This window comes from Pristiophorus japonicus, chromosome 9 (genome assembly GCF_044704955.1).
Source record: "Pristiophorus japonicus isolate sPriJap1 chromosome 9, sPriJap1.hap1, whole genome shotgun sequence".
Taxonomy (NCBI): domain Eukaryota; kingdom Metazoa; phylum Chordata; class Chondrichthyes; family Pristiophoridae; genus Pristiophorus; species Pristiophorus japonicus.
In genome coordinates, this window is record NC_091985.1 from 214,644,835 (window position 1) to 214,672,035 (window position 27,201).

General features: G+C 48.1%; 3 protein-coding genes across 5 annotated transcripts in view; 2 read left to right on the forward strand and 1 right to left on the reverse strand.

Moving 5' to 3' along the window:
* Window positions 1-27,201, reverse strand: part of LOC139273646 (oocyte zinc finger protein XlCOF26-like) — a 178,958-nt gene that overhangs the window by 108,907 nt on the left and 42,850 nt on the right. Inside the window, exons 3-5 of one of the 3 annotated variants that reach the window (XM_070890660.1) lie at window positions 15,048-15,138; window positions 13,766-13,880; window positions 10,852-10,940 (exon numbers count right to left, since the gene is read on the reverse strand). The gene's annotated coding sequence lies outside the window, so the exon portion shown is untranslated. Of the gene's footprint in view, window positions 1-10,851; window positions 10,941-13,765; window positions 13,881-15,047; window positions 15,139-15,907; window positions 15,988-27,201 lie in introns of those variants that run through there. The other 2 variants (XM_070890662.1, XM_070890661.1) reach the window with 2 other exon arrangements.
* The window catches only part of LOC139273639 (zinc finger protein 239-like), a 332,544-nt gene that overhangs the window by 22,184 nt on the left and 283,159 nt on the right, over window positions 1-27,201 (forward strand). The gene's annotated exons all lie outside the window — the stretch shown is intronic.
* On the forward strand, window positions 19,408-19,719 carry LOC139272829 (histone H4). Its single transcript, XM_070888947.1, has one exon. It carries the CDS (start codon window positions 19,408-19,410, stop codon window positions 19,717-19,719), a length of 312 nt encoding a protein of 103 aa, XP_070745048.1.

Consider the following 27,201-nt stretch of genomic DNA (forward strand, 5'->3'; position numbering starts at 1 on the left):
GAAAGGGTGTGAAGAAGATTTACAAGAATGTTGCCTGGACTGGAAAATTTTGGCTATGAGGAAATATTGGAGGTGCTGGGTCTGTTTTCTTTGGAACAGAGGAGGCTGAGGGGAGACCTGATTGAGGTTTATAAAATTATCTGGAGCCTGGATAGAGTGGATAGGAAGGACATGTTTCCCTTGGCAGAGGTGGTCAACAACCAGGGGACATAGATTTAAAGTAATTGGTATGAGGTTTAGAGGAAATATGAGGGGAAATTGATTTGCCCAGAGGGTGGTGGGGCTCTGGAACTCACTGCCTGAAAGGGTGGTAGAGGCAGGAACACTCACCACATTTAAAAAATACTTCGATGTGCAGTTAAACATTTCCTAACATAGATGAGACTGCACATAGGGAGGTTAAAGTAACAGTGACCTCAGTCTTTATTAAGACACTCCAGAGTGAGGAACAGGCCTTAGGGGCCGGCTTATATACAGTGCTCAAATGTCTGTTCTGGTGTGTTGGCTGTGCCCTCGCTGGGCTGGCGTGTTGTTGGCCCTGCACGGCTGCTGGGTGAGCCTGGCCTTGCTGGGCTGTTGGGCATGATGGATCCAATTTCCTGGTCCGGGGTGGTGTCGTTGATCCTTTGGGTGTGTGTTGTGGGCTCGAAAAAGGTGTGCCTGCTGTGGGCTGTTCAGAGCAGTCTGTGAACCGCAGCCTCGTTTGGTCCAAATGCTTTCTGCAAATTTATCCATTGTCTAAGTTGACTACAAACACACTGCTCCCTTCTTTGGCTATCACTGTGCCCGCGATCCACTTGGGACCATGTCCATAGTTTAGCACATACACAGGGTCATTTAGATCAATTTCCCGTGACACAATGGCGTGACCATCGTTTATATTTTGTTGCTGCCGCCTGCTCTCTACCTGATCATGCAGGTTGGGGTGAACCAGCGAGAGTCTGGTTTTAAGTATCCTTTTCATGAGTAGCTCAGCCGGGGGCACCCCCGTGAGCGAGTGGGGTCTCGTGCGGTAGCTGAGCAGTACTTGGGACAGGCGGGTTTGGAGTGAGCCTTCTGTGACTCGTTTAAGGCTCTGTTTGATTGTTTGTACTGCCCGCTCTGCCTGCCCATTGGAGGCTGGTTTAAACAGGGCCGAGGTGACATGTTTGATCCCATTGCAGGTCATGAATTCTTTAAATTCGGCACTGGTGAAACATGGCCCATTGTAACTGACCAGTATGTCAGGCAGGCTGTGAATGGCAAACATGGCCCTCAGGCTTTCAATGGTGGCGGTGGCAGTGCTTCCCGACATTATTTCACATTCAATCCATTTTAAAAAGCATCCACCACCACCAGGAACGTTTTACCGAGAAACGGGCCCGCATAGTCGACATGGATCCTCGACCATGGCCTGGAGGGTCAGGACCACAAACTTAGTGGTGCCTCTCTTGGCACGTTGTTCAACTGAGCACACATGCGGCATTGCCGTACACAGTTCTCTAAGTCAGAGTCGATACCGGGCCACCACACGTGGGATCTGGCTATCGCTTTCATTATTACTATATCCGGGTGTGTGCTGTGGAGATCCGAGATGAACGTCTCCCTGCCCTTTTTGGGTAGCACTTCGCGGTTACCCCACAACAGGCAGTCTGCCTGAATGGGCAGCTTGTCCTTTCATTGCTGGAATGGCTTGATTAGCTCTTGCATTTCAATGGGGATGCTGGCCCAGCTCCCATGCAGTACACAGTTTTTTTTACTAGGGACAGCAGAGGATCTTGGCTGGTCCAAGTCCTAATCTGGCGGGCCGTGACAGGTGATTCATCATTTTCAAACGCTTCCATGACCATCAACAAGTCTGCGGGCTGTGCCACCATCAACAAGTTTGCAGGTTGCGCCATTTTCACCCCCATGGTGGACAATGGTAGCCAACCGAGAGCATCTGCACAGTTCTCGATGCCTAGCCTGTGGCGGATGGTATAGTTATACGCTGATAGCGTGAGTGCCCACCTTTGTATATGGGCTGAGGCATTAGTATTTATCTTTTTGTTTTCAGCGAACAGGGATATGAGGGGCTTGTGATTGGTTTCCAGCTCAAATTTGAGGCCAAACAGCCACTGATGCATTTTCTTTACCTCGAACCCACACGCTAATTCCTCTTTCTCAATCATGCTGTAGGCCCTCTCGGCCTTAGACAAGCTCCTGGAGGCATACGCGACTGGTTGCAATTTGCCCGCAATGTTAGCTTGTTGTAATACACACCCAACTCCGTATGATGACCCATCACATGCTAGCACAAGTCTTTTACACGGGTTATACAGTACAAGCAGCTTGTTGGAGCATAAAATGTTTCTGGCTTTCTCAAAAGCAATTACTTGTTTTTTTCCCCATACCCAATTCTCACCTTTATGCAATAACACATGTAGAGGGTCTAAGAGGATGCTTAACACCGGTAGGAAGTTACCAAAATAGTTGAGGAGTCCCAGGAATGACCGCAGCTACGTGATGTTCTGATAGCCTCTGTCTTGGCGTATGTGGGCCGAATGCCATCCGCCGCGATCTTTCTCCCCAAAAACTCCACTTCTGTTGCCATGAAGATGCATTTTGACCTCTTCAGCTGCAGCCCTACGCGATCCAGTCGCTGGAGGACCTCCTCCAGGTTTTGTAGGTGCTCGACGGTGTCCCGACCCGTGACCAATATTTCATCCTGAAAAACCACCGTGCTTGGTACCGACTTGAGTAGGCTCTCCATGTTTCTCTGGAAGATTGCTGCAGCCGACCGAATTGTTGACTCTGCCCAATCTTATTATTCTCTAAGTGCATGTTACCATGTTGTTAATCATAGAATCGAGCTTTTCCCTACTACTGATGTCAGGTTAACTGCTCTGTCGTTCCCCGCTTTCTCTCTTCCCTCCTTTCTTAAATAGCTCAGTTACATTTGCTATCTTCCAAACCACAGGAACCATTCTCGACTCTATGGAATTTTGGAAGATGACAACCAATGCATCCACTAGTTCTATAGCTACCCTTTTCAATACCCTAGGATATAGGCTATCAGGTCCAGGGGATTTATCGGCTTCCAGTCCCATTAATTTCTCCAGTACCATTTTTTGATGAATATTAATTTCTTTCAGTTCCTCATTCTCGCTAGACCCTGGGTTCTCCAGTAGATCCAGCAAGTTTTTTGCACCACTTTCCATGAAGACAGACACAAAATATGCATTTAATTTCTCTGCCATTTCCTTGTTCCCATTATAATTTCTCCTGTCTCCTGTAGGGGAAACACATTTACTTTTACTAAACTTTTCCTTTTTACATACCTCTAGAAGCATTTGCAGTCTGTTATTTTGTCTCTCACTAGTTTACTTTCATATTCTATTTTCCCTTTCTTTATCAATTTCCTGGTCCTCCTTTGCTGAATTCCAAAATCTTCCCAATCCTCAGGCTTACTGCTCTTTTTGGCAACATTCTAAGCATCTTTCTGTCATCTAATACTATCTTTAACTTCTCTTGTTGGCCACGGTTGGACCACTATTCCTGTGGGATTTTTGTGCCAAAAAGGAATGTGTGTTTGTTGTAAATTATGTATTAATTCTTCAAGTGATAGCCATTGCTTTTCTACCATCATACCTTTTAATGTAGTTTCCCAATCTACCTTAACCAACTCTCCCCTCATACCTACATAGTTTCCTTTGTTTAGATTTAAGACCCAAGTTTCAGATTTAACTAAATCACTTTCAAACTTAATGTAAAATTCTATCATATTATAGTCACTCTTCCCTAAGGGCTCCTTTACTATAACGTTATTAATTAACCCTTTCTTATTGCACAATACTAGATCTAAAATAACCTGTTCTCTAGTTGGTTCTTCAACATACTGATCTAGAAAACCATCTTGTATACTTTACATGAATTCGTCCTCCACACTATTACTGCAAATTTGGTTTCCCCAGTCTATATGCAGATTAAAGTCCCCCATGATTATTGTATTACCTTTGTTACATGCACCTCTAATTTCCTGATTCATACTGTGCCTTACATTACCACTACGGTTTGGGGGCCTATAAACAATTCCTACCAATGTTTTCTGCCCCTTGCTGTTTCTTAGCTCCACCCAAACTGATTCTACTTCTGGATTTCCCGAGCTAAGATCCTTTCCCTCTACTGTCTTTATCCCATCCTTTATTATCAGGGCTTCCTCTTCTCCTTTTCTATTTTGCCATCTCTTCTAAAAGTTATGTATCCTGAAATATTTAGTTCCCAACCGTGGTCACTTTACAACCACGTCTCCGTAATGGCTATTAGATGAAACCTATTAATTTCTATCTGTTCTACTAATTCAGCTATTCTGTTGAGAATTCTTTGTCCATTAAGATATAGTGCCTTTAGCTTGACTTTCTTCTATTTTTCCTTGATGTCTCCTTAGTCCGTAATGCCTTATTACCTTTGTTACTCTCTCTGTCTCTTCCTGACCCACTCTGCTTATTGTTATCCAAAACTCAGCTTCAGAGCCTTGACATGTCTCTTGTTGCTTTTTCTCTCTATCTAAACCGTGCTGTACTTTCCTGGATCTCCCCACCCAGCCTTCAATAGTTTAAAGCTCTGTTTACTGCCTTAGTTATTCGATTCACCAGGACACTGGTTCCTGCCCAGCTCAAGTGGAACCCATGGCAAGGGAACAGCTCCCTCTTTGCCCAGTGCTGGTGCCAGTGTCTGTAAAGAAAAACCCCTGCCTCCCACACCACTCTTTGAACCATGCATTTACTGTTCTAATCTGCTTATCCCTGTAACAATTAGTGTGGGGTTCAAGTAACAATCCAGAGATTATTACCTTTGAGGTTCAGCTTTTTCATTTGGACCCCAACTCCTCCATCTCTTTCAGCAGAACCTAGTCCTACCTATGTCATTGGTCCCTACATGGTCCACGACAACTGCATCCTCCCTTTCCCACTCCAAGGTCTGACTCTGATCTGCCCCAGGGAGGGGGGCAGTGAGTGATGTCCCTGTGGGGTGCAGTATGTTCAGTGTCTGACCCTGAGCTGCCCCAGGGAGGGGGGCAGTGAGTGATGTCCCTGTGGGGTGCAGTATGTTCAGTGTCTGACCCTGAGCTGCCCCAGGGAGGGGGGCAGTGAGTGATGTCCCTGTGGGGTGCAGTGTGTTCAGTGTCTGACCCTGAGCTGCCCCAGGGAGGGGGGCAGTGAGTGATGTCCCTGTGGGGTGCAGTGTGTTCAGTGTCTGACCCTGAGCTGCCCCAGCGAGGGGGGCAGTGAGTGATGTCCCTGTGGGGTGCAGTATGTTCAGTGTCTGACCCTGAGCTGCCCCAGCGAGGGAGGCAGTGAGTGATGTACCCTGTGGGGTGCAGTATGTTCAGTACCTGACCCTGAGCTGCCCCAGGGAGGGGGGCAGTGTGTGATGTCCCTGTGGGGTGCAGTGTCTGACCCTGAGCTGCTCTCGTTCCTCCTGCTCGAGGGGGCAGTCACGCTCCTCTCAGTCGGAGTTAATTGGAGGGACAGCGTCATCTACTGGACACCGGAGGTATTTCAAGGCACATCATGTCCAGCGCCATCCCAGAGAAATTCAAAGCCAACCTGCAGATTCCATTAATTTTATCAATTGTTTAACAAAGTTTAGCTCAATTTGTTGCAGCTTTCAGTACTTGAAGAAATCCCTTTAAAGAGTGAAGTATAGATGTCTCCACAAGATCCTGCAAATCCCCTGGGAGGACAGGCGCTCCAACAGCGATGTCCTCGACCAGCTAACATCCCCAGTATTGAAGCACTGACCACACTCGATCAGCTTCGCTGGGCAGGCCACATAGTACACATGCCAGATACAAGACTCCCTAAGCAAATGCTTTATGCGGAGCTCCTCCATGGTAAACGAGCCAAAGGAGGACAGCGGAAACATTATAAGGACACCCTCAAAGCCTCGTTGTTAAAGTGCGACATCACCACTGACACCTGGGAGACCCCGGCGGCAGACCGCCCGAGGTGGAGAAAGTACATCCAGGAGGACGTTGAGCTCTTCGAGTCTAGATTCCATGGAACATTTTTTCCTCTCTTGTTACATAGAAAGATAGAAAATAGGTGCAGGAGTAGGCCATTCGGCCCTTCGAGCCTGCACCACTATTCAATAAGATCATGGCTGATCATTCACCTCAGTACCCCTTTCCTGCTTTCTCTCCATACCCCTTGATCCTTTTAGCCTTAAGAGCCATATCTAACTCCCTCTTGAATATATCCAATGAACTGGCATCAACAACTTTCTGCAGTAGAGAATTCCACAGGTTAACAACTCTCTGAGTGAAGAAGTTTCTCCTCATCTCAGTCCTAAATGGCTTACCCCTTATTCTTCCTCCAAAGCTGTAAATCACTGTCCTATGCACTCTCCGTCCTCCCTGTGCTGAAATTCAAACACATCGCACGTCTGAAGACAGCGTATCCTGCACTCCCAGTTTTCACCATCAACTCTGTCTGGGTTCAGTCCCACACTCACTAGTTCCCCTCCCCTGAAAGTGCTAACTCTGGCTGGGTTCAGTTCTACACCCACTGGTTCCCCTCCCCTGAAGGTGCTGACTCTGGCTGGGTTCAGTTCTACACTCACTGGTTCCCCTCCCTCTCCTCCCCTGAAGGTGCTGACTCTGGCTGGGTTCAGTTCTACACCCACTGGTTCCTCTCCATCTCCTCCCCTGAAGGTGCTGACTCTGGCTGGGTTCACTGGGACCCTGTAGCCCGCCCATACTTTGCTCTTTTGCAAAGATGGCCACGCATGCGCTCTACATCTCGATGAATCTCGGTGGCGACGCATAAACCTGCAGCTTTCCTATAATAATAACTTTTATTTATATAGCACCTTTAACGTAGTACAATGTCCCAAGGCACTTCACAACAGTGTTACAAGACCAGTTAGCCTAACATTTGTCGCAGGACATTTGGAAAAGCATAATTCAGTCAAGCAGAGTTAGCATGGTTTTTCTCCTGCTATGGCCCCAGCTTCTGATACACACTTATGTTTATAGATTCTGTCCCTTCCTGTTACATTTTTGTTTCCCCCAATGCTACCCTGCTCTATTGCCTTCACCTTGTTCTTTGAGCTTTTAGGTTTCTGCTCACCTGAACCCTACCCACCACTGATTAATAAAGCTCTCTCTGCAGCCCTAGTTATTCGGTTCACCAGGACTCTAACCCCAGCACATTCCAAGTGGAGTCCATCCCAAGTATAATGTGGGAAAGTGTGAGGTTGTCTGCTTTGGCAGAAAAAATAAAAAAGCTAATTATTATTTAAATGGAGAAAAATTGCAAAAGTGCTGCAGTACAGAAGGACCTGGGGGTCCTTGTGCATGAAACACAAAAAGTTAGTATGCAGGTACAGCAAGTCATCAGGAAGGCAAATGGAATGTTGGCCTTTATTGCAAGGGGATAGAGTATAAAAACAGAGAAGTCCTGCTACAACTTTACAGGGTATTGGTGAGGCCACAGCTGGAGTACTGCATGCAGTTTTGGTCTCATTATTTAAGAAAGGATATACTTGCACTGGATAAGATAAGATTCACTCGGTTGATTCCGGAGATGACGGGGTTGACTTATGATGAGAGGTTGAGTAGGTTGGGCCAATACTCATTGGAGTTCAGAAGAATGTGAGGTGGTTTTATTGAAACATATAAATTATGAGGGGGCTCGACAAGGTGGATGCAATGAGGATATTTGCACTCATAGGGGAAACTAGAACTAGGGGACATAGTCTCAGAATTAGGGGTCACCCATTTAAAACTGAGATGAGGAGGAATTTATTCTCTCAGGTGGTTGTAAATCTGTGGAATTCTCTGCCCCAGAGAGCTGTGGTGGCTGGGCCATTAAATATATTTAAGACGGAGATAGACCGATTTTTTGTGCGATAAGGGAATAAAGGGTTATGAGGTGCGGGCAGGGAAGTGGAGCTAAGTCCATGATCAGATCAGACATGTGCTTACTAAATGGCAGAGCAGGCTCGAGGGGCCAAGTAGCCTACTCCTGCTCCTATTTCTTATGTTCTCATTACATAGTACCAGATCTAAGATAGCTTGCTCCCTGGTTGTTTCCACAAAGTACTGTCAAGGAAACTATCCCAGATACACTCTCTGAATTCTTCGTCAAGGCTATCTTGGCCAATTTGATTTGTTCAATCAATATGAAGATTAAAATTGCCCATGATTATTCCGGTTCCTTTTTTTACAAGCCTCCATTATTTCTTGATTTATACTCCATCCAACAGTTTAGTTACTATTAGGGGGCCTATAGACTACGCCCACCAGTGAGTGTAGTATTTATTCTGTATCTGTCAGTCTCTGGTTAGCGAATGTGGCTTTTCCTTTATACCTGTAAGTTTATGGTATGGAAGGGAGGTTTTCACTCTGTACCTGTCAATTACTTGTAAGTGAGTGTGGGTTTCATTCTGTATCATTCATTCTCTGGTATGTGAGTGTTGGATTTACACAGTCCTCGTCATTTTCTGATATGTGAGTGTGGGTTTTACCTGTGTCTGTTTCTGATATTTGTGTGTGGGTATTACTTTATCTCTCAGGCTATGGTATGTGAGTGTGAATTTTACTCTGTATATAACAGTTTTCGGAGTGAGTTTGGATTTCACACTATACTTGTCAGTCTCTGGTATATGTGTGGATTGTATCGGTAAATTTCAATCTCTGGTAGGTGAGTGTGGGTTTTACTCTCGGTCAGTTTCAGGTAATGTGTGCTTCTGTCTGTACCTGTCTGTTTCTGGTATTTGAATGGGGCTTCATTCTGTACCTTTCAGTTTTTCTGATGTGAATGTGGGCTTTAATCTGTACCTGTCAGTTTCTGGTATGTGAGTGTGGGTTTTATTCTGTATTTGTCAGTCTATGGTACGTGAGTGTGGGTTTTACTCTGTATCCATCAGTCTATAGTATGTGAGTGTGGTTTTACTCTTATCCATCAGTCTATGGTATGTGAGTGTGTGTTTTACTCTGTATTTGTCAGTCTATGGTATGTGAGAGTGGGTTTTACTCTATCTGTCAGTCTCTGGGATTTGAGTGTGAATTTTTCTCTGTATCTGTCAGTTTCTGGTATATGGATTTGGGTATTATCTGCAAGTGTTAATCTCGGTAACATGAATGTGTATTTTTGTCTGTATCTTTCACTCTCTGGGAAGTGAGTGTGCGTTTCATTCTGTAGCTATCCGTTTATGATATTTGAGTAAGGGTTTTAATCAGTACCTGTAGGTTTCTGTTATGGGAGTGTGGTTTTTAATTTGTATTTGTCAGTCTCTGGAATGTGAGTGTCCGTATTACTCGATCTATCGGTCTCTGGAATGTGAGTGTGGGTATTACTCTGTATCTATCAGTCTCTGGAATGTGAGTGTAGGTATTACTCTGTATCTATCAGTCTCTGGAATGTGAGTGTGGGTATTACTCTGTATCTATTGGTCTCTGGAATGTGAGTGTGGGTATTACTCTGTAATTAGCAGTCTCTGGAATGAGAGTGTGGGTATTACTCTGTATCTATCAGTCTCTGGAATGTGAGTATTACTCTGTATCCATCAGTCTCTGGAATGTGAGTGTGGGTATTACTCTGTATCTATAAGTCTCTGGAATGTGAGTGTGGGTATTACTCTGTATCTATCAGTCTCCGGAATGTGATTGTGGGTATTACTCTGTATCTATCAGTCTCTGGAATGTGAGTGTGGGTATTACTCTGTATCTATCAGTCTCTGGAATATGAGTGTGGGTATTACTCTGTATCTATCGGTCTCTGGAATGTGAGTGTGGGCATTACTCTGTATCTATCAGTCTCTGGAATGCGAGTGTGGGTATTACTCTGTATCTATCGGTCTCTGGAATGCGAGTGTGGGTATTACTCTGTATCTATCGGTCTCTGGAATGCAGAAGTGTTTTTTTTCTGTACCTCTCAGTTTCTGGTGTGTGACTGGAGTTCACTCTAACTATCTGTCCCTGGTATGTGAGTGTGAGTATTTGTCTGTAGCTGTAAGGGCCTGGTAGGAGAGTGTGGGTTTCACTCTCAATCAGTCAGACAATCTCAGGTATTGGAGGTGATTGTGATTCTTTCTCAATCTGTCATTCAATGTGTCTGAGCGTATGAATCATTATGTTAATCCCAGTCTCTGGTACTGTTTGAGAGTGTGGGATTAATTCTGTAGCTGTCAGTTTCTGTTACTGTTTGAGAGTGTGGGATTGATTATGTATCTGTTAGACTGGTGATGTGTGTGAGTGTGGTATTGATTATGTATCTGTTAGACTGCTGATGTGAGAGTGTGGGATTGATTATGTATCTGTTAGACTGGTGATGTGTGAGAGTGTGGGATTGATTATGTATCTGTTAGACTGGTGATGTGTGTGAGTGTGGGATTGATTATGTATCTGTTAGACTGGTGATGTGCGAGAATGTGGGATTGATTATGTAATTGACAGTCTCTTGTACTGAGCTATTCTTGCTCTGTGTGTCCGTTGGATTTGGTTCCTTCTCCACCTGCTGTAGGCGGATGATAGTTTGCGATTATCGATGACTGTCTCAGGAGGAGGTTTGGTTCAGGCCATTACCTCTGTTTCTCTGCTCTTGTATGATAGCTGTTGGGTTTGAGAGTCAGTGTACAGACACCAGTGTGGATTGACACCGTGTCAGTGTCTATCTGTTCATGTGTCTGAGTAAGGGATCTGCCTTTCAATGCAATATGATTGGACTTTGGAACAACATATTATTGTACTGCTCCAAGTGACTGTGGGATTCATAGCATAACTCTGGGAATTTGGATCATTGTGGGACTGACAGCTTCTGCTATCTGTGGCAATATGATTGCGGTCAGTTCTGTGTCTCTGCACTCTGAGAGTGATAATGTACTTACTGTGTGTGAGAAGGAGCTGCCTGCACTGTTCCTTGTGTTCTGGGTTGAGGAAAGATCAAATTTATTCTGGCTTGGTGAAGTATTTTGCTCTGAGAATAATAATAGGAGAACACTATTAGTTATGATATGGACAGGCAATGGAGAGAATACATTTATAATTCATGTGTTTGTGTATAATAAAGTAAAGTACCTGGAGAGAGGAATCTGTGATACAAACAGTGTCATTGTCCAATCTCACTGCAGTACAGCGGCACTCAGATTCACCACACCAGGTGTATAGGACGGTTCTATAGAAAGTTATCAGCATCCAGACACAACCCAAACCCAGTACTGGTCTATGAATGGGACCACCCGATTGGCACAGTCCAGGTTTATATCTCCTATTCCCATGGGACTACCTGTACATTTCTGAATCGCTTCCTGGAATATAACCACAGGTACCTGGGCTGTACAACAATTGTTCTCAGTCTATTGAAACTGAGCTGAGGGCCTGTGTCATTAACAGAATGTCATAGTTACCAAATGCTGATGTATCTGAGGGGGCGACAATGTATCTCTCGATCACCAGCAACATGGTTCTGGAGAATTCAACGCACCGAAACAAAATAACCCATTTTTGAAATGTCTCCTATCACATTCCTCTTTTGGTGTCTGTAGTAGATGCACTTTGTGAAACTCCTCACATCCAGGCTGTGTTTACACTGTTCAATGTCCAAGAACAACAGACACTGAGATTGGAACTGAATCAGGAACATTCACTACTGATTTGGGGAAAGAAAGCAGCAATGATTTGAAAGAGCGAGGTGATTTACTTTCTCTGTTAAACTTACACTGAACACACATAGCCCGAGAATGGGCTCCCCCTTCCCCCACTCACTCCATGTTCCAGAACTAGTTCCTGCTCCACTCTGCCTCTTACAGAAAGCCCCCGACTGCTGCTGAACTTACCCCGACTCAAAGCCCATCTGCGGACACAGTCCCAATGCGATGAGCTGCTGTAAGGAGGCTGCTGTTTGCTCCCTTACTCGGGCCCGGGATTTCTCCGCTCCCTGATGTGTTCAATGATCATCAGCCGAGCACAGAGGAAACGACAGCCGCTGACAGAATTGGGGGAGGGGAGCTCACATGAGCCCTTCCCGTCGGTTTAAACACTGTGTGGGGAGGGGAGGAGCAGCGTGTATTTAGCGCATGCTCAGACCATCTTTTTGTCACAAATTAAATTGGAAAAAATGGGATTATTTCACAAGTTGCTTTTATCACTAATTAAATGGGCCACATTGCGAGCATGTTAGTTATCATCCGAATTACTGAAAAAATGATTGTGTGAGCCTGACACTGGAGTACGAGTGACTAAACTATTTACTCATTCCGTCAGTCTCTGGCGTGTGTTTCCCTGTCAGTTTCTGACAGGCATGTATGGGTTTTACTTGCATATTATTGCTCAGATACATGAGTGTGAGTTTCATACTGTACCCGTCCGTTTCTGCGATGTGAATGTGGGATTCATACTGTACCTCTTTGTTTCTGGTATCTGAGTGTGTGTTTTATTCTGTACCTGTCGGTTGTTGTGAAGTGAATGTGAGATTTATTCTGTACCTGTCAGTCTCTGCTATGTGAGTTGGGATTTATTGTGTACCTGTCAAATTTTGAGATGTGAGTTTGGGTTTTATTGTCTACCTGTCAATTTCTTATATGTGAGTGTGGGTTTTATTGTGTACCTATCAGTTTCTGATATGTGTGAGTGTGCGTTTTATTCTATATCTATCAGTTTCTGGTGAGTGTGGTCTTTATCTGTATCGGTCAGTTTCGGTTATGTCTGTGTGTGTTTTATCATGTACCTGTCAGTTTCTGATATGAGTGTGTGTACTTTAACCTGTATCGTCAGCTTCTGGTATGTGAGTGTGGATATTGACCAGTATCCATCAGTTTTTCAGATTGGAGTATGGATTTTATTCTGTACCTGTCAGATTCCGGTATGGGAGTATGGGGTTTAATCGAGACCTGTCATTTTCTGATGTGTGACTGTGGTTTTAATCTGTACCTGTCAGTTTCTGGTATCTAAGTGTGGATTGCATTCTGTACCTGTCAGTTTCTGCTATGTGAATGTGGGTTTTATTCTGTTACTGCTGTGTGAGTGTAGGAATTAATATGTACCTGTCAGTTTCTGAGATGTCATTGTGTTTTTTTCTGTACCTGTCAGTTTGTGGTAGAAGTGTGGGGTGTCAGTTTCTGGTATCTGCGTGTGGATTTTTACCTTTATATGTCAGTTTGTGCAATGTGAATGTGGGATTCATTCTGTATCTCTCATTCTGGGGTGTGTGAGTGTGTGTTTCCTCTGTACCTGCCAGTTTCTGGTATGTGTGTGTGGAATTTATTCTGCACCTGTCAGTTTTTGTATCTGTGTGTTGGTTTTATTCTGTATCTGTCAGTTTCTGGTATGTGAGAATGTGTTTTATCCTATATCTGTGAAATTTACAGATCAGAGATGAACTCAACAGACAAAAGTTTTTCATTATATTGGACAAATGCGATTCAGAAATATTTGGAGTAGAGACTAGCTATTAGTACATTATATAAACCATAACTGTCAGTGGTACAGTGTGTAAGTGTGGGATTCACTCTGTATCTGTCAGTCTGTGGTACAGTGAGTGAGTGTGGGATTCACTCTGTATCTGTCAGTCTGTGGTACAGTGAGTGAGTGTGGGATTAACTCTGTATCTGTCAGTCTGTGGTACAGTGAGCGAGTGTGGGATTCACTCTGTATCTATCAGTCTGTGGTACAGTGAGTGAGTGAGAGATTCATTCTGCATCTGTCAGTCAGGGGTACAGTGAGTGAATGTGAGATTTATTCTGTATCTGTCATAAATGCAAGTGTTTGTTGTTGCTATAGAAATGAAGCTTTTCAGTTACTTACGGTGGTTAACATTAACGCAGAAGAAAATGTCAGAAGCAGCCTCGTGGATAACCGTCGGCAAAGTGCTGTTCCTGCTGGGATCACGATTTGCTCGATGCAAACTTGGCTAATAACTCTAGAGGTGATGGAAAAGAAAGCAACATTTGGGGATGTTTGAGTGAGATGAGAAAACATAATCAGTGCGAGGAGCCCGATCAGAGAGCTGGCGGGCAAGAAGCATTGAGCTCCTGTTTACTGCCCGATGCTATTTCCAAAACAACGGGGAAGAACAGTCCTTGGATCTGGGAACTTGAGGAGGCCTTTCAGCACATGGAACTTGGAGGCAAATCATCCCTTTGAGCCTGTTACATAAGGAACAGGAAGAGGCCATTCAGTCCCTCGAGTCTGTTACAGTGGAATTGGAGGAGGCCTTTCAGCCCCTCCTGCATGTTATATAGGAACTGGAGGAGGACATTCAGCCCCTCAAGCATGTTAAATTAGGATCACAAGCAGGCCATTCAGCCCTTTGGCCCTGTGACATGGGAGCAGGAGAAAGCCATTCAACCCTTCGAGACTGTTATATCGGAACAGGAGGAGGCCATTCAGCTCCTCGAGCCTATTACATTTGGAACTGGAGAGGGCCATTCAGCTCCTTGAGCCTATTACAGTTGGAATTTGAGAAGGCCATTCAGCTCTTCGAGCCAATTACATTTGGAACTGGAGAGGGTCATTCAGCTCCTCGAGCCTATTACATAAAGAACTGGAGAGGGCCATTCAGCAATTGGAGTTAGAAAGCAATAGGATGACACAATTCTGCCCCTCAGGTCTGTTACATTAGGAATAGGACAAGGGCATTCATCCCCACGGGACTGTTTCATGGGAACGGGAGGAGGACATTCAGACCGGCGAGCTTGTTATATCGGAACTGGAGGAGGCCATTCAGCCCCTAGAGTCTGTTACACAGGAATAGAAGTGGCTATTCAGCCCCTGGAACCTGTTACATAAGAATTAAAGGAGACCATTCAACGCATTCTAGCCTGATACATAGGTACAGGGGGAAGTCATTCTGCCCCTAGAGTTTGTTACATATGAACAGGAGGAGGCCATTAAGCCCCTCGTGTTTATTACATTAGGAACAGGAGAAGGCCACTCAGTATCTCCAGTCTGTTAAGTTGGAACAGGAGGTGGACATCAGCCCCCTCAGGCCTGTTACACAGGAATAGGAGGAAGCCATTCAGCACCACAAACATGTTTAATTTGGATAACCTGTCTGTGTATCCACACACTGTGATAGGTACCGTACCTACTGTGTGTGAGAAGGAGCTGGTTACACTGTTCCTTATGTCTCAGGTGGAGGAAACTTCACATTTGTTCCGGTTCCTTCAATTCCTTGTCTGTAGGAGAAGGTATCTCTGATCATTCAAGAACAGTAGAGGTAGAAAAGACTAAAGTGATGAATGTAATCGTTCAATTAATATTTATTATGAACATTCGCAAAGGGAAGCCAGCGATACAAACAGTGTCAGTGTCTGACTCCACTACAGTACTGCAGCACTCGGCTTCTGCACACCAAGTGTGTTGGGCAGATTTACAGCAGTTTACTGACATCCAGACACAACCCAACCCCTGCCCTGCTTCAGGAATGGGACTACCCGATGGAGCACGGACTTTTACCACAGCTCAGATTGCTGCTCCCCTCTCCCAGGGCACTAACCGTTCAAACAAAAACAAAGATTCGCTGTTTAAAACATGTCCTTCACATTTCTCACCCGGTGCCTGCAATAGATTCTCTTTGTATAAATCATCAGTGTCCGGCTCTGCTTCCACTGCTCGCTGTCCAATGACAACAAACACGATGAGACTGGAACTAAAGCAGGAACGTTCACTACTGGTTTGCAGGGAGAAAGCAGCAATGATTATAAACAGCAGATCCTTCCCATTCTGTCTCCCTTACCCGGGACACACGCTGTCCACACACAGCCCGAGAATGGCCTCTCCCTTCCCCCACTCACTCCACGCACTGAGACCAGTTCTTCCTCCACTCCGCCTGTTACACACAGACCCCGACTCCGCCTGAACTTCCCCCGGACTCAGTGCCGATCTCTGAGCCCATCTGCCCAAAGCGATGTGCTGCTGTAAGAAGGCTGCTGCTCGCTGCCTTACCCCGGGGCCGCGGTGTCTCAATTCCCGGTTGTTTAAACCACCTTCTTCCAATCACTGAGTGAATGGCGCTCACAGGCAGGGCTGGGAGAGGGGAGGGCGCATGCGCTCTTCTGCTCACTGGAAATCGACACGGGGGCGGGGCTTATCCCCGCATTCGCAGCTCTCTGCAATAATTCGGCCTTTAAAAATCAAAGTGAACTTTTCCCGATTTACTTTTATCAGAATCTGAGCAAAGGAACTGGGCCTGGGGGACAAGGACAGAGAATGTTTAAAGCTGGGGGCCTTGCCCCTTTGAGATGCTCAATTTGGGATCATTCCGTGCAGGGTGTATTTCACTTCGTGAGCCCGTCTTCACAAAGCAATCCTGCAGAAACATCGGAGGGACGGGGGGGGTAGGAGTGTTTGTTGGGACTGTGCAGGAGTTAATATCTGACAGAAACTGTCCCAGTTTAGTTTAATCAGAGTGAAACACTCAGTCACTGAGAGTAATACCGAACGACCCTGAGCTGCAAGATTACAGGGAGCGCAACAGGCAAGCGAGGGTTAAATATGGGACCTTGTTTCTCTCACTCTCTGACACTGTCCCGCAGTGTGGGATTAATAATGTGTTTGTCTGTGGTACAATATCAGTGAGAGAGGGGACTGCATCTTCTGTCTCTCCAATGGGATCTTTCAGGATAAAACCGGACCTCACAGATCAGTCTGGAACTGATACTGTGCATGTTTCTGTGTCTCACCGCCCTGCCTCCCCTGTCTCTCTCTCTCTCAGCCCACTCTCTCTCTGCCGCTATCCCCCTTTCTCTTGAACTGTCTGTTAAGGCGGGATTCTGTTATTTAGCGCGATGTGGAAACACTGTTGGAAGTACAACAGTGAGAATGTTTCTGTTTCTCTCTCTGGTGCAATACATGACGGTGTGGCACTGTGACTGAGCGTAATATGGAGACACTGATATACAATGTAAGACTGATACTGTGCCTGTCTCTCTCTCTTTTCCGCTGATGCTGTACATGAATGTGTGATAGTATCATAGAGCGTAATAAGCAGACACAGTTAGGGAGTTTAAGACTGGTACTGTGTCTCTGTCGCTCTCTCTGATAGCCATCTCTGGGTGTTGAGTATGAGATGGATAGGACACCAGTTACAGTTAAATGTCCCTCCGTTTAGGAGGAGAGAGAGACACACAAAGAGGCTGGTGCGACGGTGAACACATAATTTATATTTTCACGTTAAGCAAACATATTTCTGCGTGCGAACAATACAACAACTTAACAGCAGATATAGGTTAAGCCAGCCTCTGCTGTGATTGGCTCCTGCCCCTGAATCTGGAACAGGCACTGTGAGGGGCGCCAGTCTCAGAGTGTTTAACACTTAGTGAGCTGGGAAACTACAACTAATCCCGAGAATCGGCAGCACAGGCCGAGCGGAGAGGAAACCCTGTGCTGGGAGCTGTAAATCTGGGACAGTTTGTGTTGTGAATGTGCAGATTGTGAACATTGTGTGAGCGAGAGTGTGTTAAAGGGACGGCCGGGTGAGACTAATGTCACTGTGTTTGTGTGTCCGTCTCATCGCCGGATTCCAGAGTCCCTCTTGTGTAAAATTCAAAGATTTCCCTGTCACAGGATCGCCCTGCTGCCCTGCTCAGGTCTAAAGTGGGAATTAAACGTCAAGTTTGATGTGATTTCAAATTTCAGTCGAAAAACAGAGAAAATGTCCGCGATCGGGTGAGAGAGCGCGATCAGTGCAGCAATGAAACGGGTTTAAATCCAAATTGCTGCCTTCAATTCGGATGAAACTTTTTCGACAACAAACATCCCGGTCTTCGGGACAGAAAGAGACCAGTCTGGGACTCTGGAGGGCCCGGGTTGAATTGGAATCGGACAGTTAATGAGGAGAGAGAAACACAGAGAGGCTGGAGGGGCGGCGAGCTGACAGCAGGATGTCTCCGCCCCGTCCGCTCGCTGCCTTTAAGTTGCTCTGTGCCGCCGCCTCCCGTTTCATTTCTGACCGATCTCTGACTGTCAGAGAGATTTTCCACGGAGTCGCGGACATGACTGACACTGCAGCCGCCGAAACGGCTCCTCCTGCCGCCGCTGCTCAAACCAAGGCTCCCAGTAAGAAGAAGAAGGCGGCTCCCCGCTCCAAGCCAGCCGGTCCCACGTTGGGCGAACAGATCCTCAAGGTTGTGGCCGATGGCAGCGATCGCAAGGGGATGTCCCTGACCGCGATAAAGAAGGCTCTGGCGGCCAAAGGCGTGGATGTGGAGAAGCGCGGGTCCCAGATCAGGTTCAGTATCAAGAGGAATGTGACAAATGGCTTCCTGGTGCAGACCAAGGGCACGGGCGCCTCGGGCTCCTTCAAAGTCGCTAAGAAGGAAAACCAGGGGAAAGTGGGAAGGAAGGTGAAGAAACCGGCAGCCAAGAAATCTCCAGCCAAGAAACCAGCAGCCAAGAAATCTCCGGCCAAGAAACCAGCAGCCAAGAAATCTCCGGCCAAGAAACCAGCAGCCAAGAAGGCGCCAACAGTAAAAAAGACAGCGAAAGCGGCGGCTGGGAAGAAGTTGGTGACGAAGAAGACCTCAGGCGCAAAGGTAAAGGCGGCCAAAAAGGTGGAAAACCCGAGGGCCAAGGCCAAATCAGCAAAACCCAAGAAAGCAGCGCCCAAAAAGTAAATAAAAAGTGCAATTTGTAAACATCTGAACCCAAAGGCTCTTCTCAGAGCCACACACGCCTCTCAGAAAAGAGCTGATCCCCGAATCAAATGATCCCTGTCCCGGGGCCGGGCTCAGATTTCAGACAGAAATCATTGAACATGAAGCCAGGATACCTGGTGACTCGCTGATATTGGCTGCACCCACCCCTCCCCCCAGTGTCTGCAATAAAACCCACAGAATGGGATGTCCGGCCCGGGCCTCACTGTAACTGGGGATGTGTTCGGCTCCAGTCTCAGTTCCTGGTCATTGTCATTTCACAGATTCAGTGGGAGAGTCTGAGACGGTGATACTGGCGGAGATACCCCTCCTCACAACTCAAACCCCAAACACCACATTCTCCAAATCAGCTGGAATAAGGTGTTTGTAAACTGCTGAACCCGTCTCTGAGAGGAAGTGTGGGGAGATGAAATAAGGTCTGAGATTGACAGGGAAGGGGCTGTATATAGGCGGGAATATTCGCGATTGTTGATTGTAACGGGACTTTATTTAAAAGCTTCTGGTTCATGGAAGCCTTGAAGATGAATTCCGAGTCTGTAAGGGTTTGTGCGGAGCGCTGTGTTTCGGTTCTATTGTGGGAAAACGGTTTGAAATTGGCGGCTGCAGAAAGCTGGAGGCGGAGCTGGAAGACCAGAGGCCGCTCTCTGCTCTGTCTGTCAATCTTGACTCTGTCTCCTCCCCTTCCCGCCTCTCTCACTCTGCGCTTTCTCAGTCAGGTCGGCTCCGGCTCTATAAAATGGAGCCGGGAGGAGCTCGCTTCTCATTCAGCGGCTGTCTGAGTGAAGAATCATCATGTCTGGTCGAGGTAAAGGTGGTAAAGGACTGGGTAAAGGCGGAGCAAAGCGGCACCGTAAAGTGCTCCGTGATAACATCCAGGGCATCACCAAACCAGCTATCCGCCGCCTGGCTCGCCGTGGCGGTGTAAAGCGGATCTCAGGCCTGATCTACGAGGAGACCCGTGGGGTGCTGAAGGTTTTCCTGGAGAATGTGATCAGGGATGCGGTCACCTACACTGAGCACGCCAAGCGCAAGACGGTCACTGCCATGGATGTGGTGTACGCTCTGAAGCGGCAGGGCCGCACTCTCTATGGATTCGGCGGCTGATTAACTCGACCCTTCTCCCCCAAACACAACACAAAGGTTCTTCTCAGAGCCACCCAACGCCTCACAGAGAGAGCAGTGGCCTGGGGATGGGAGCGTGGACAATTTGGTTGGGAAATGGTTTTGGCTGTTTAATTAATGGAAAGAAATATTTGGATTTATATAGCGCCTTTCACGACCACCGAACGCCTCAAGACCAATCAAGTACTTTTGGAGTGTAGTCGCTGTAGGAATATGGGAATTATTAAATATTTTACAAGTATTGTAAATGTGAGAGATCAGAAATTTCGGCTGACAGTCACAATTACCGGGTGGGATACACAGTCCCCTTTACCCAGACATTACAGTCTTCCCTCACGGATAATTCCTGTCATGTGAGGTTTCTGTGAGAATCGGTTAAATGGGACGGCACTGGCGGGATCGATGCGGGACTTTATGTTTACAGGAAGCAGTGACCAGGGATTTATTCCCGCCCGGTACAGACCGATTAGGGAATGGAACAGAATTCAAACCGGAATGTTACAGAGAAATGGACTTGGTGACTTATAATGGGGCACAATCGCCGTTATAAAGAGCGGGATTTTTAAATTGCTGGCGGAAAATTAGAGTTTCTTTAATCTCTGTTGGTTGATACTGTGAAATTGGCGGGCTTTTTGAAATTGACCAACTGTCAGTTTCAGTTCAGCCAATCAAGGCCCAGTAATCCCCGCCCTTCATTTTCACTCTCGGTGCTTGGTTCAAACTTGATTGGCGGTCGGGCTGCAGCCAATCACAGCCCCGGGGCGGACCCTCACACACTTTAAAAGGAGGCCCCAGAGGAGGCTCCGCATTAACAGTCCCTGTGTCCCAGATTTTTTTTTGTGTTGAGATCCGTTCAGAAAATGGCCAGGACCAAGCAGACAGCGCGCAAATCCACCGGAGGGAAAGCTCCTCGCAAACAGCTAGCGACCAAAGCGGCCCGGAAGAGCGCTCCCGCCACGGGCGGAGTGAAGAAGCCTCATCGCTACAGACCCGGCACCGTGGCTCTAAGGGAAATCCGCCGATACCAGAAATCCACCGAGCTGCTGATCCGCAAACTTCCCTTCCAGCGCCTGGTGCGGGAGATCGCTCAGGACTTCAAGACCGACCTGCGCTTCCAGAGCTCGGCCGTCATGGCCCTGCAGGAGGCCAGCGAGGCTTACCTGGTGGGGCTCTTTGAGGACACCAACCTGTGCGCCATTCACGCCAAGCGAGTCACCATCATGCCCAAAGACATCCAGCTCGCCCGCCGCATTCGCGGGGAGCGCGCCTAGACTCCCCCTGCCTCGGCTCGAAGCTTCAGCACCAAGTGCAACAACGGCTCTTTTCAGAGCCACCAAATCAGCAAAGGAAAGAGCTGCGATCTCCTGTAACCAGAGCTTCGTGTTGTTTATTAACCCATTGTAGGGACGGGCAGAGGGTGAGGGACTGATTACAGATCGTGTGTTTATATACCAGCTCCGTTCACATAGGAGTTATTGACGATTAACTAATGAGCCCTTTAATATTTTCAGAAACTGACATCGGCTTTGCGTCGCTCTGACCTCGAGTTCCCCGGGGCAGAGCACAGATTTCCCCATTCGGTGTTGCCGGAGAATGGGGACAGGCAGATCTGGGAAGCACTGCAATTGACCCAGGTCGTGTGTGTGTACATCGCTCGCTGCTCCAGTGCGGTCTAAACTGACTGGCTTAGTAGAGAAATACACAGCCCGGGAACGGCCGGAGCTCCCGAGAACAGAAGCAGCATTCAAACTATCTCAAACCAGACCAAAATTAAACTAGGCCCTTTTATTACTACATTAATTCATCACCGCCGACTCTCTAGTTTTCAGATAGACTAAAGAATATTTAAGGAACCGGTAGCGGTATTTATACAATTGTTGAGTGACAACTGTAGTTCAATTATTCGCTGTTAACTGGAAGAGTGTATCTGTGAGCAGAGAACCGTAATGCAGAGACTGGGAACTGAAAACTCCCCCATACGGATAAGTGGTAAGCCATTTAGGACTGAGATGAGGAGAAACTTCTTCACTCAGAGTTGTTAACCTGTGGAATTCCCTACTGCAGAGTTGTTGATGCCAGTTCGTTACATATATTCAAGAGAGAGTTAGATGCGGCCCTTATAACTAAAGGGATCAAGGGGTATGGAGAGAAAGCAGGAAAGGGGTACTGAGGTGAAAGATCAGCCATGATCTTATTGAATGGTAGTGCAGGCTCGAAGGACCGAATGGCCTACTCCTGCATCTATTTTCTATGTTTACAGGTCTAAAACAGACCAATCTCTAGGTACATGAATTAAAGGGCTCTGACTCCATTAAGACAGTAAGCAGCCCTTTCACAGATACTGTGGGTGGCTCTGAAAAGAGCCTTTGGGTTATTAGATTAAATCTTGTCCGCTTTATTTGGTCTTGGACGAAGTGGTGGTTTTCTTGGGCAGCAGCACAGCCTGGATATTCGGCAGCACTCCACCCTGAGCGATGGTCACCTTTCACAGCAGCTTGTTGAGCTCCTCGTCGTTGCGAATGGCCAACTGCAGATGTCTGGGACTTTGTGTTGTCGCGGGCCGCATTGCCGGCCAGCTCCAGGATTTCAGCGGTCAGATACTCGAGCACAGCAGCCATGTAGACCGGGGCTCCGGCACCCACACGCTCAGCGTCGTTCCCCTTTCGCAGGAGCCTGTGAACACGGCCCACAGGGAACTGCAGTCCGGCTCGGGAGCAGCGAGACTTGGCCTTGGCCCGAGCTTTAGCGCCGGTTTTTCCTCTTCCAGACATTTCCACAAGTTCAGACAAAGAATGAGAAACTCCTCCCACATCAGCCCTTCTTATAGCTTCTGGAGGGATGCAGAGAGCGAACCTGTGATTGGTCGCCCTGAAGTGGATTTCATTGGTCTTTTCCGCTGACCAATTACCATCTGTTTAGCCCGCCAATGAAAAGAGGGTGAATATTACTGTTCGACTTCCAACGAATCTTCAATTTCAAAAACCCCGGCAATAATTTTTACAATGCGGATTATGTTAATAAATTCACCATTAGCCAAAGATTTCCAAACACTTTTTATTTCCTTTTGTCGTATTCCATATTGCTTCCAAATTCCAGGATATTACAATTAAGATGAAATTCGGGCCCAGTTTCAAACGTTCTGTAACGGGACACATTCCAGCTCAATCTTTGTACAATTTGGGAATCACAGATCATGGATCGATCCTCCGCACAGGCGGGAGTGAGACCAGAACTGGGAGTTCTTCTGTGAAAAGAGAAGAGGGACACAGGGTTCAAACTCCCTGTTCTGGTCTCTGTAAGAACTCCCAGTCTGGGCCGTTGCACTCGGAGTCTCGGATTAATAAGCGGGTTGAGCCGAACTAGATTTTTTTTATATATTTAAAAGGGCTTGAGAGAGAATGAGGGGACTAAAGTCTGAGTTTCACCTCCTAAAATAAGATCATAATTCATTGGCAGGCGACCACGGACAGTGTGTGCAGTTTACTGGGAGGGAAATTCATCAGCGAAGTTAAGATTGAACCGGACAGTAAAACCGCTTATCTGAGAATTCAAATCTAAATCTACAGCTGGAACTTTAAATGTTGTCAAACACACTTGCTCAGGAAATAACTACAGTAAATTGAGTATAAAGGGTGATGTGTTTGTGCAGCTCTTTCAATGATCTTGTGGGTGGCTCTTAAAAGAGCCGTTGTGTTTGGGGTTTGTTCTGTCAGGACAGCGTGGAGTTTTACTTGGAGCTGGTGTACTTGGTCACCGCCTTTGTCCCTTCCGAAACGGCGTGCTTGGCCAGCTCCCCGGGCAGCAGCAAGCGCACGGCGGTCTGGATTTCCCGGGAGCTGATGGTGGATCGCTTGTTGTAATGGGCCAGGCGGGAAGCCTCACCCGCGATGCGCTCGAAAATATCGTTCACAAAGGAGTTCATGATGCCCATGGCCTTGGAGGAGATGCCGGTGTCGGGGTGAACCTGCTTCATCACTTTGTAGATGTAGATGGAGTAACTCTCCTTTCTCGACTTCCTGCGCCTCTTGCCGCCCTTCGGTGGCGTTTTCTTGATCACTTTCTTGGCGCCTTTCTTGGCAGTAACTGATTTCTTCTCTTCAGGCATCGCCTTGTTCAATCCGACCCAGACATGACGTAAACTCAGCTCGGAGCTCGTATTATATAGGCAGCCCCACACTCCGCCCACAGCCCTATGCTAATGAGGGATTGGTGAAGGCAACGATTGTGATTGGTTCATTCGCTGCGTTGTCAATTTCCATTGTTCTGTAATTCTCGGATTGGATATTTAAAGAGACCAATCAGATTTACTGCTCGTCACAATCTCAAATTCTTGAATTATGTCATCAGTTACATCCCCTCCCGAGCCATATTCTGTTATTTATCGATCTAGATGTCAACATGTTCGACAGACATTGACCGGTTTGTATCCGAGATTGCTTGAGGGTCACTTCTGGTCAGGTCTTGGGAGTCCTTCTGTGAGGGCAAAAAACCCTCACTGTCCTTCCGCCCTGATGCTGCCTTCCTCCCACACCTTTCTTATCTGTCACTGCTGTAACTATATTAGTTGTTTCAGTATTACCTTCACTGGAATATGCCGTACCTTCTGTGCCGTAAACGGCCTATTTCCCTTAGCACAAGGGAATTAAAGTAATTGGCAGGTTTAGAGGGGAAATTTCTTCACGCAGAGGGTGGGGTTCTGGAACTCACTGCCTGAATGGGTGGTCGAGGCAGAAAACCCACCCACCCGAAGACCACCTAATAAGACTGTGTTCTTCTGCCATCTGGGGAGTGCACCCCAGCAAAACACCCACCCAGCACTGTGAGGGAAGACCTGCCCTCACAGCTTCCCTCTTTCCCACCTCCTCACTCTCTCTCTCTCTCTGTCTCTCCCCTCTCTCCGAGAGCACTTTCCTCCTAATTAGAAAATCAAGACAACTGAGCAGAGGGAGCAAGGCCCCTCCCCAGTCGTTAACTAGGGGAGAGGTGTGCCTCATTAAGAGCTCCCTCTGCTCACATATTTAACAAGGCCTATTAAGACAATTAAGGTCTGTGACTCTGGGGTAAGTGTAGCCCTTAAAGGGACCCCGTGATGGCGACCCCATCCACGTCGGTGGCAGGGCCAGTTAAGACTTATGCGCAAGCGGCATCCGTAGCCACGGCGCTTCCTACGCCTCCTGCTGCCCTGCCACCATTTAGATTAATAACTAAAAAACATGGGGTCAAGAGCTACACTCACCCCACTATGAGCATCAAGGAGTGCGTGCGGGCGATGGCTGGGGTAGTCGGCCCCTCGGCCATAGTCGTGGCCTCCATGATGTCCAGGAAGGCTGTGTTCTTCCTGGGGTCGGAGCGGGCGGTGTCCCTGGCCCTGAAAAGGGGCTCATGGTGGGCGGGACATTCCAGCCGGTGGACCCTCTCGAGGCCACCGCGCAGAGTGTCATTCTTTCGAATGTCCCGCCCTTTGTTCCTGCTGAGCTCCTGCTCCCCCACCTACATCAACTGGATGAGGCAAGGTCGGGGATTAACCCGATACCGCTCGGCCTCAGGGAGACCAGCCTGCGTCACGTGTTCTCCTTCCGCCACCAGCTTTTTGTCCGGCTGGCGCGGGAGGAGACGACGGAGGGCACCTTCAACGTGGTGCATGAGGGGACTGCCTACCGCGTCTTTTGGATGTCGGACGGCGTGCGATGCCATGCCTGTAGGGAGGTGGGGCATGTTCGTAAGAACTGCCCCACCTCCAAGGTTGCCAAAACACCAAAGGCGGCCAAGGCTGGCGCCGCCGCCACCCCTCCCCCTAGTAGCCTCCGCGTGGGTGCGCGGACATCGTCGGAGGCCTTTGTCTTCATGGCCTCCGGCGGGGGGTAGGGTGAGCGTCCGGGCGGAAGGAAGGCATGGAGGAAGGTGAAATACCTCGAGACGGGTCCCCTCAGTGCGCCGGACAGCCCGATCACCACGCTCGGCCTACCCGTCGTCACCGGCAAGCGACCAATTCTGCAGAGAGGCTCGGGCGCGGGCAAGAAAAACAAAAGGGGGGAGCAGAGCGGGAGGCCTCGGCACACATGGAGGTCTCCCTGCCTCCGCATCCCCCTCAGACAAAAAAGGAGGTGCCGCTCCAATGAGGCAGAGGGAGAACAACATCCCTCCATGGAGAAGTCGATGCCTGCCGCATGTCCTGCGTCCCCCACCAGCGCCCCCAAACCGCACCGTAGGCGGGGGGAATCTGTCCCCAGGGAGGGTCAGACAGTCGAGGCTGCCCAGCCTCTGCCTCCCGGGGATGGCGAGGAAGATCTACCTGTTGTGGGGGCCTGGGGCCGGCGGAGGAATGCGTCGCCGCCGGGTCGGGCATCCCAGGGACTGAGGCGGGCGGGGCTGAAAAGGCCGAACCTGAGCCCGCCCAGCCAATATACAACATTTCCCGGGATCTGCTCGATCTGGCAGATAAAGAACATTTTTATAATTTTAAAGAACCTACACACGCTGGGCTGGGGGCTGGCGGGGGGGAAGGGGGAAGAACACCAACCCTCGCCCCCAACTTTGGAGCTGGGGGACTTGGAGGACCTGGAGCGGTTCTTCAACCAGGTCTCTCCATGTTCCCCGGTGCCTTCTGCTGCCGCTTCCTGACCCAGCATCACAATTAAAAGAGCCCAGTAGGGACTTCTCTGCCGACGATCCTGGGGGTGGGATCGGGGCTGAGCCAGGGGCTGATGGAGTGGCCGGGCCATTTGCTGTACCTTGGGTGGTTGATGGACCAGCTGCTGGCGGCGACCTGCCGGAGGGGGATGGGGACTCGGTGGAGGGCGCGGGTGAAGATCTGGAGTCCATCGCCAATGAGGTGGTGGATCTCCTCGTGCCCGCTGCTGAGTACCCCCCTCATTCCTGTAAAGGAGCTCCGGGACTTTATGATCCAGAGCCAGGGTCACCGCAACCAAGCCCACCTGCCCCTGGAAAAATGGTCCGAGCTGGCGCTCCTCATCAGGTCCGTCCGCGCTGCCTCTAAAACCATGGCTGCGGGTGGGCCCTTATCAAAGGCGCAAAGCCTTGAGCTGCGCCAGTTCAAAACGTTCCTCGCTGGGCTGCTGAGGGAGTGGAGGTCAACACATGACTCCATTCCCCCGCCACAATAGATTAAGTAAAGGTTGCACTGTGCTTTTGTCATGAAGATAACCATAGCCAGCCTCAACATCAATGGCGGCAGAGAGGCACGCCGTAGATTTAACAAAATTTTGCTCCTGCGGGAGGGGAAATATGCGGTGTGCGTTCTGCAAGAAACCCACACCATTCCGGGAAACAAAGCCACGTGGCTCCTGGAATGGCAAGGAGAGGTCCGCATGAGCCACCTCACTGCCACTTCTTGTGGGGTGGCCAACTTGCTGGCCCCGCATTTTCAGCCGGAGATCTTGGGGTCGAGGAGCACGTGCCAGGCCGCTTGCTGCACGTCATGGTTCACCTGGGGGACGTGCCGCT

What these genes read in the sequence shown, in the direction of transcription:
- LOC139272829 (XM_070888947.1), top strand. Translation starts at nt 19,408, where the DNA reads ATGTCTGGTCGAGGTAAAGGTGGTAAAGGACTGGGTAAAGGCGGAGCA.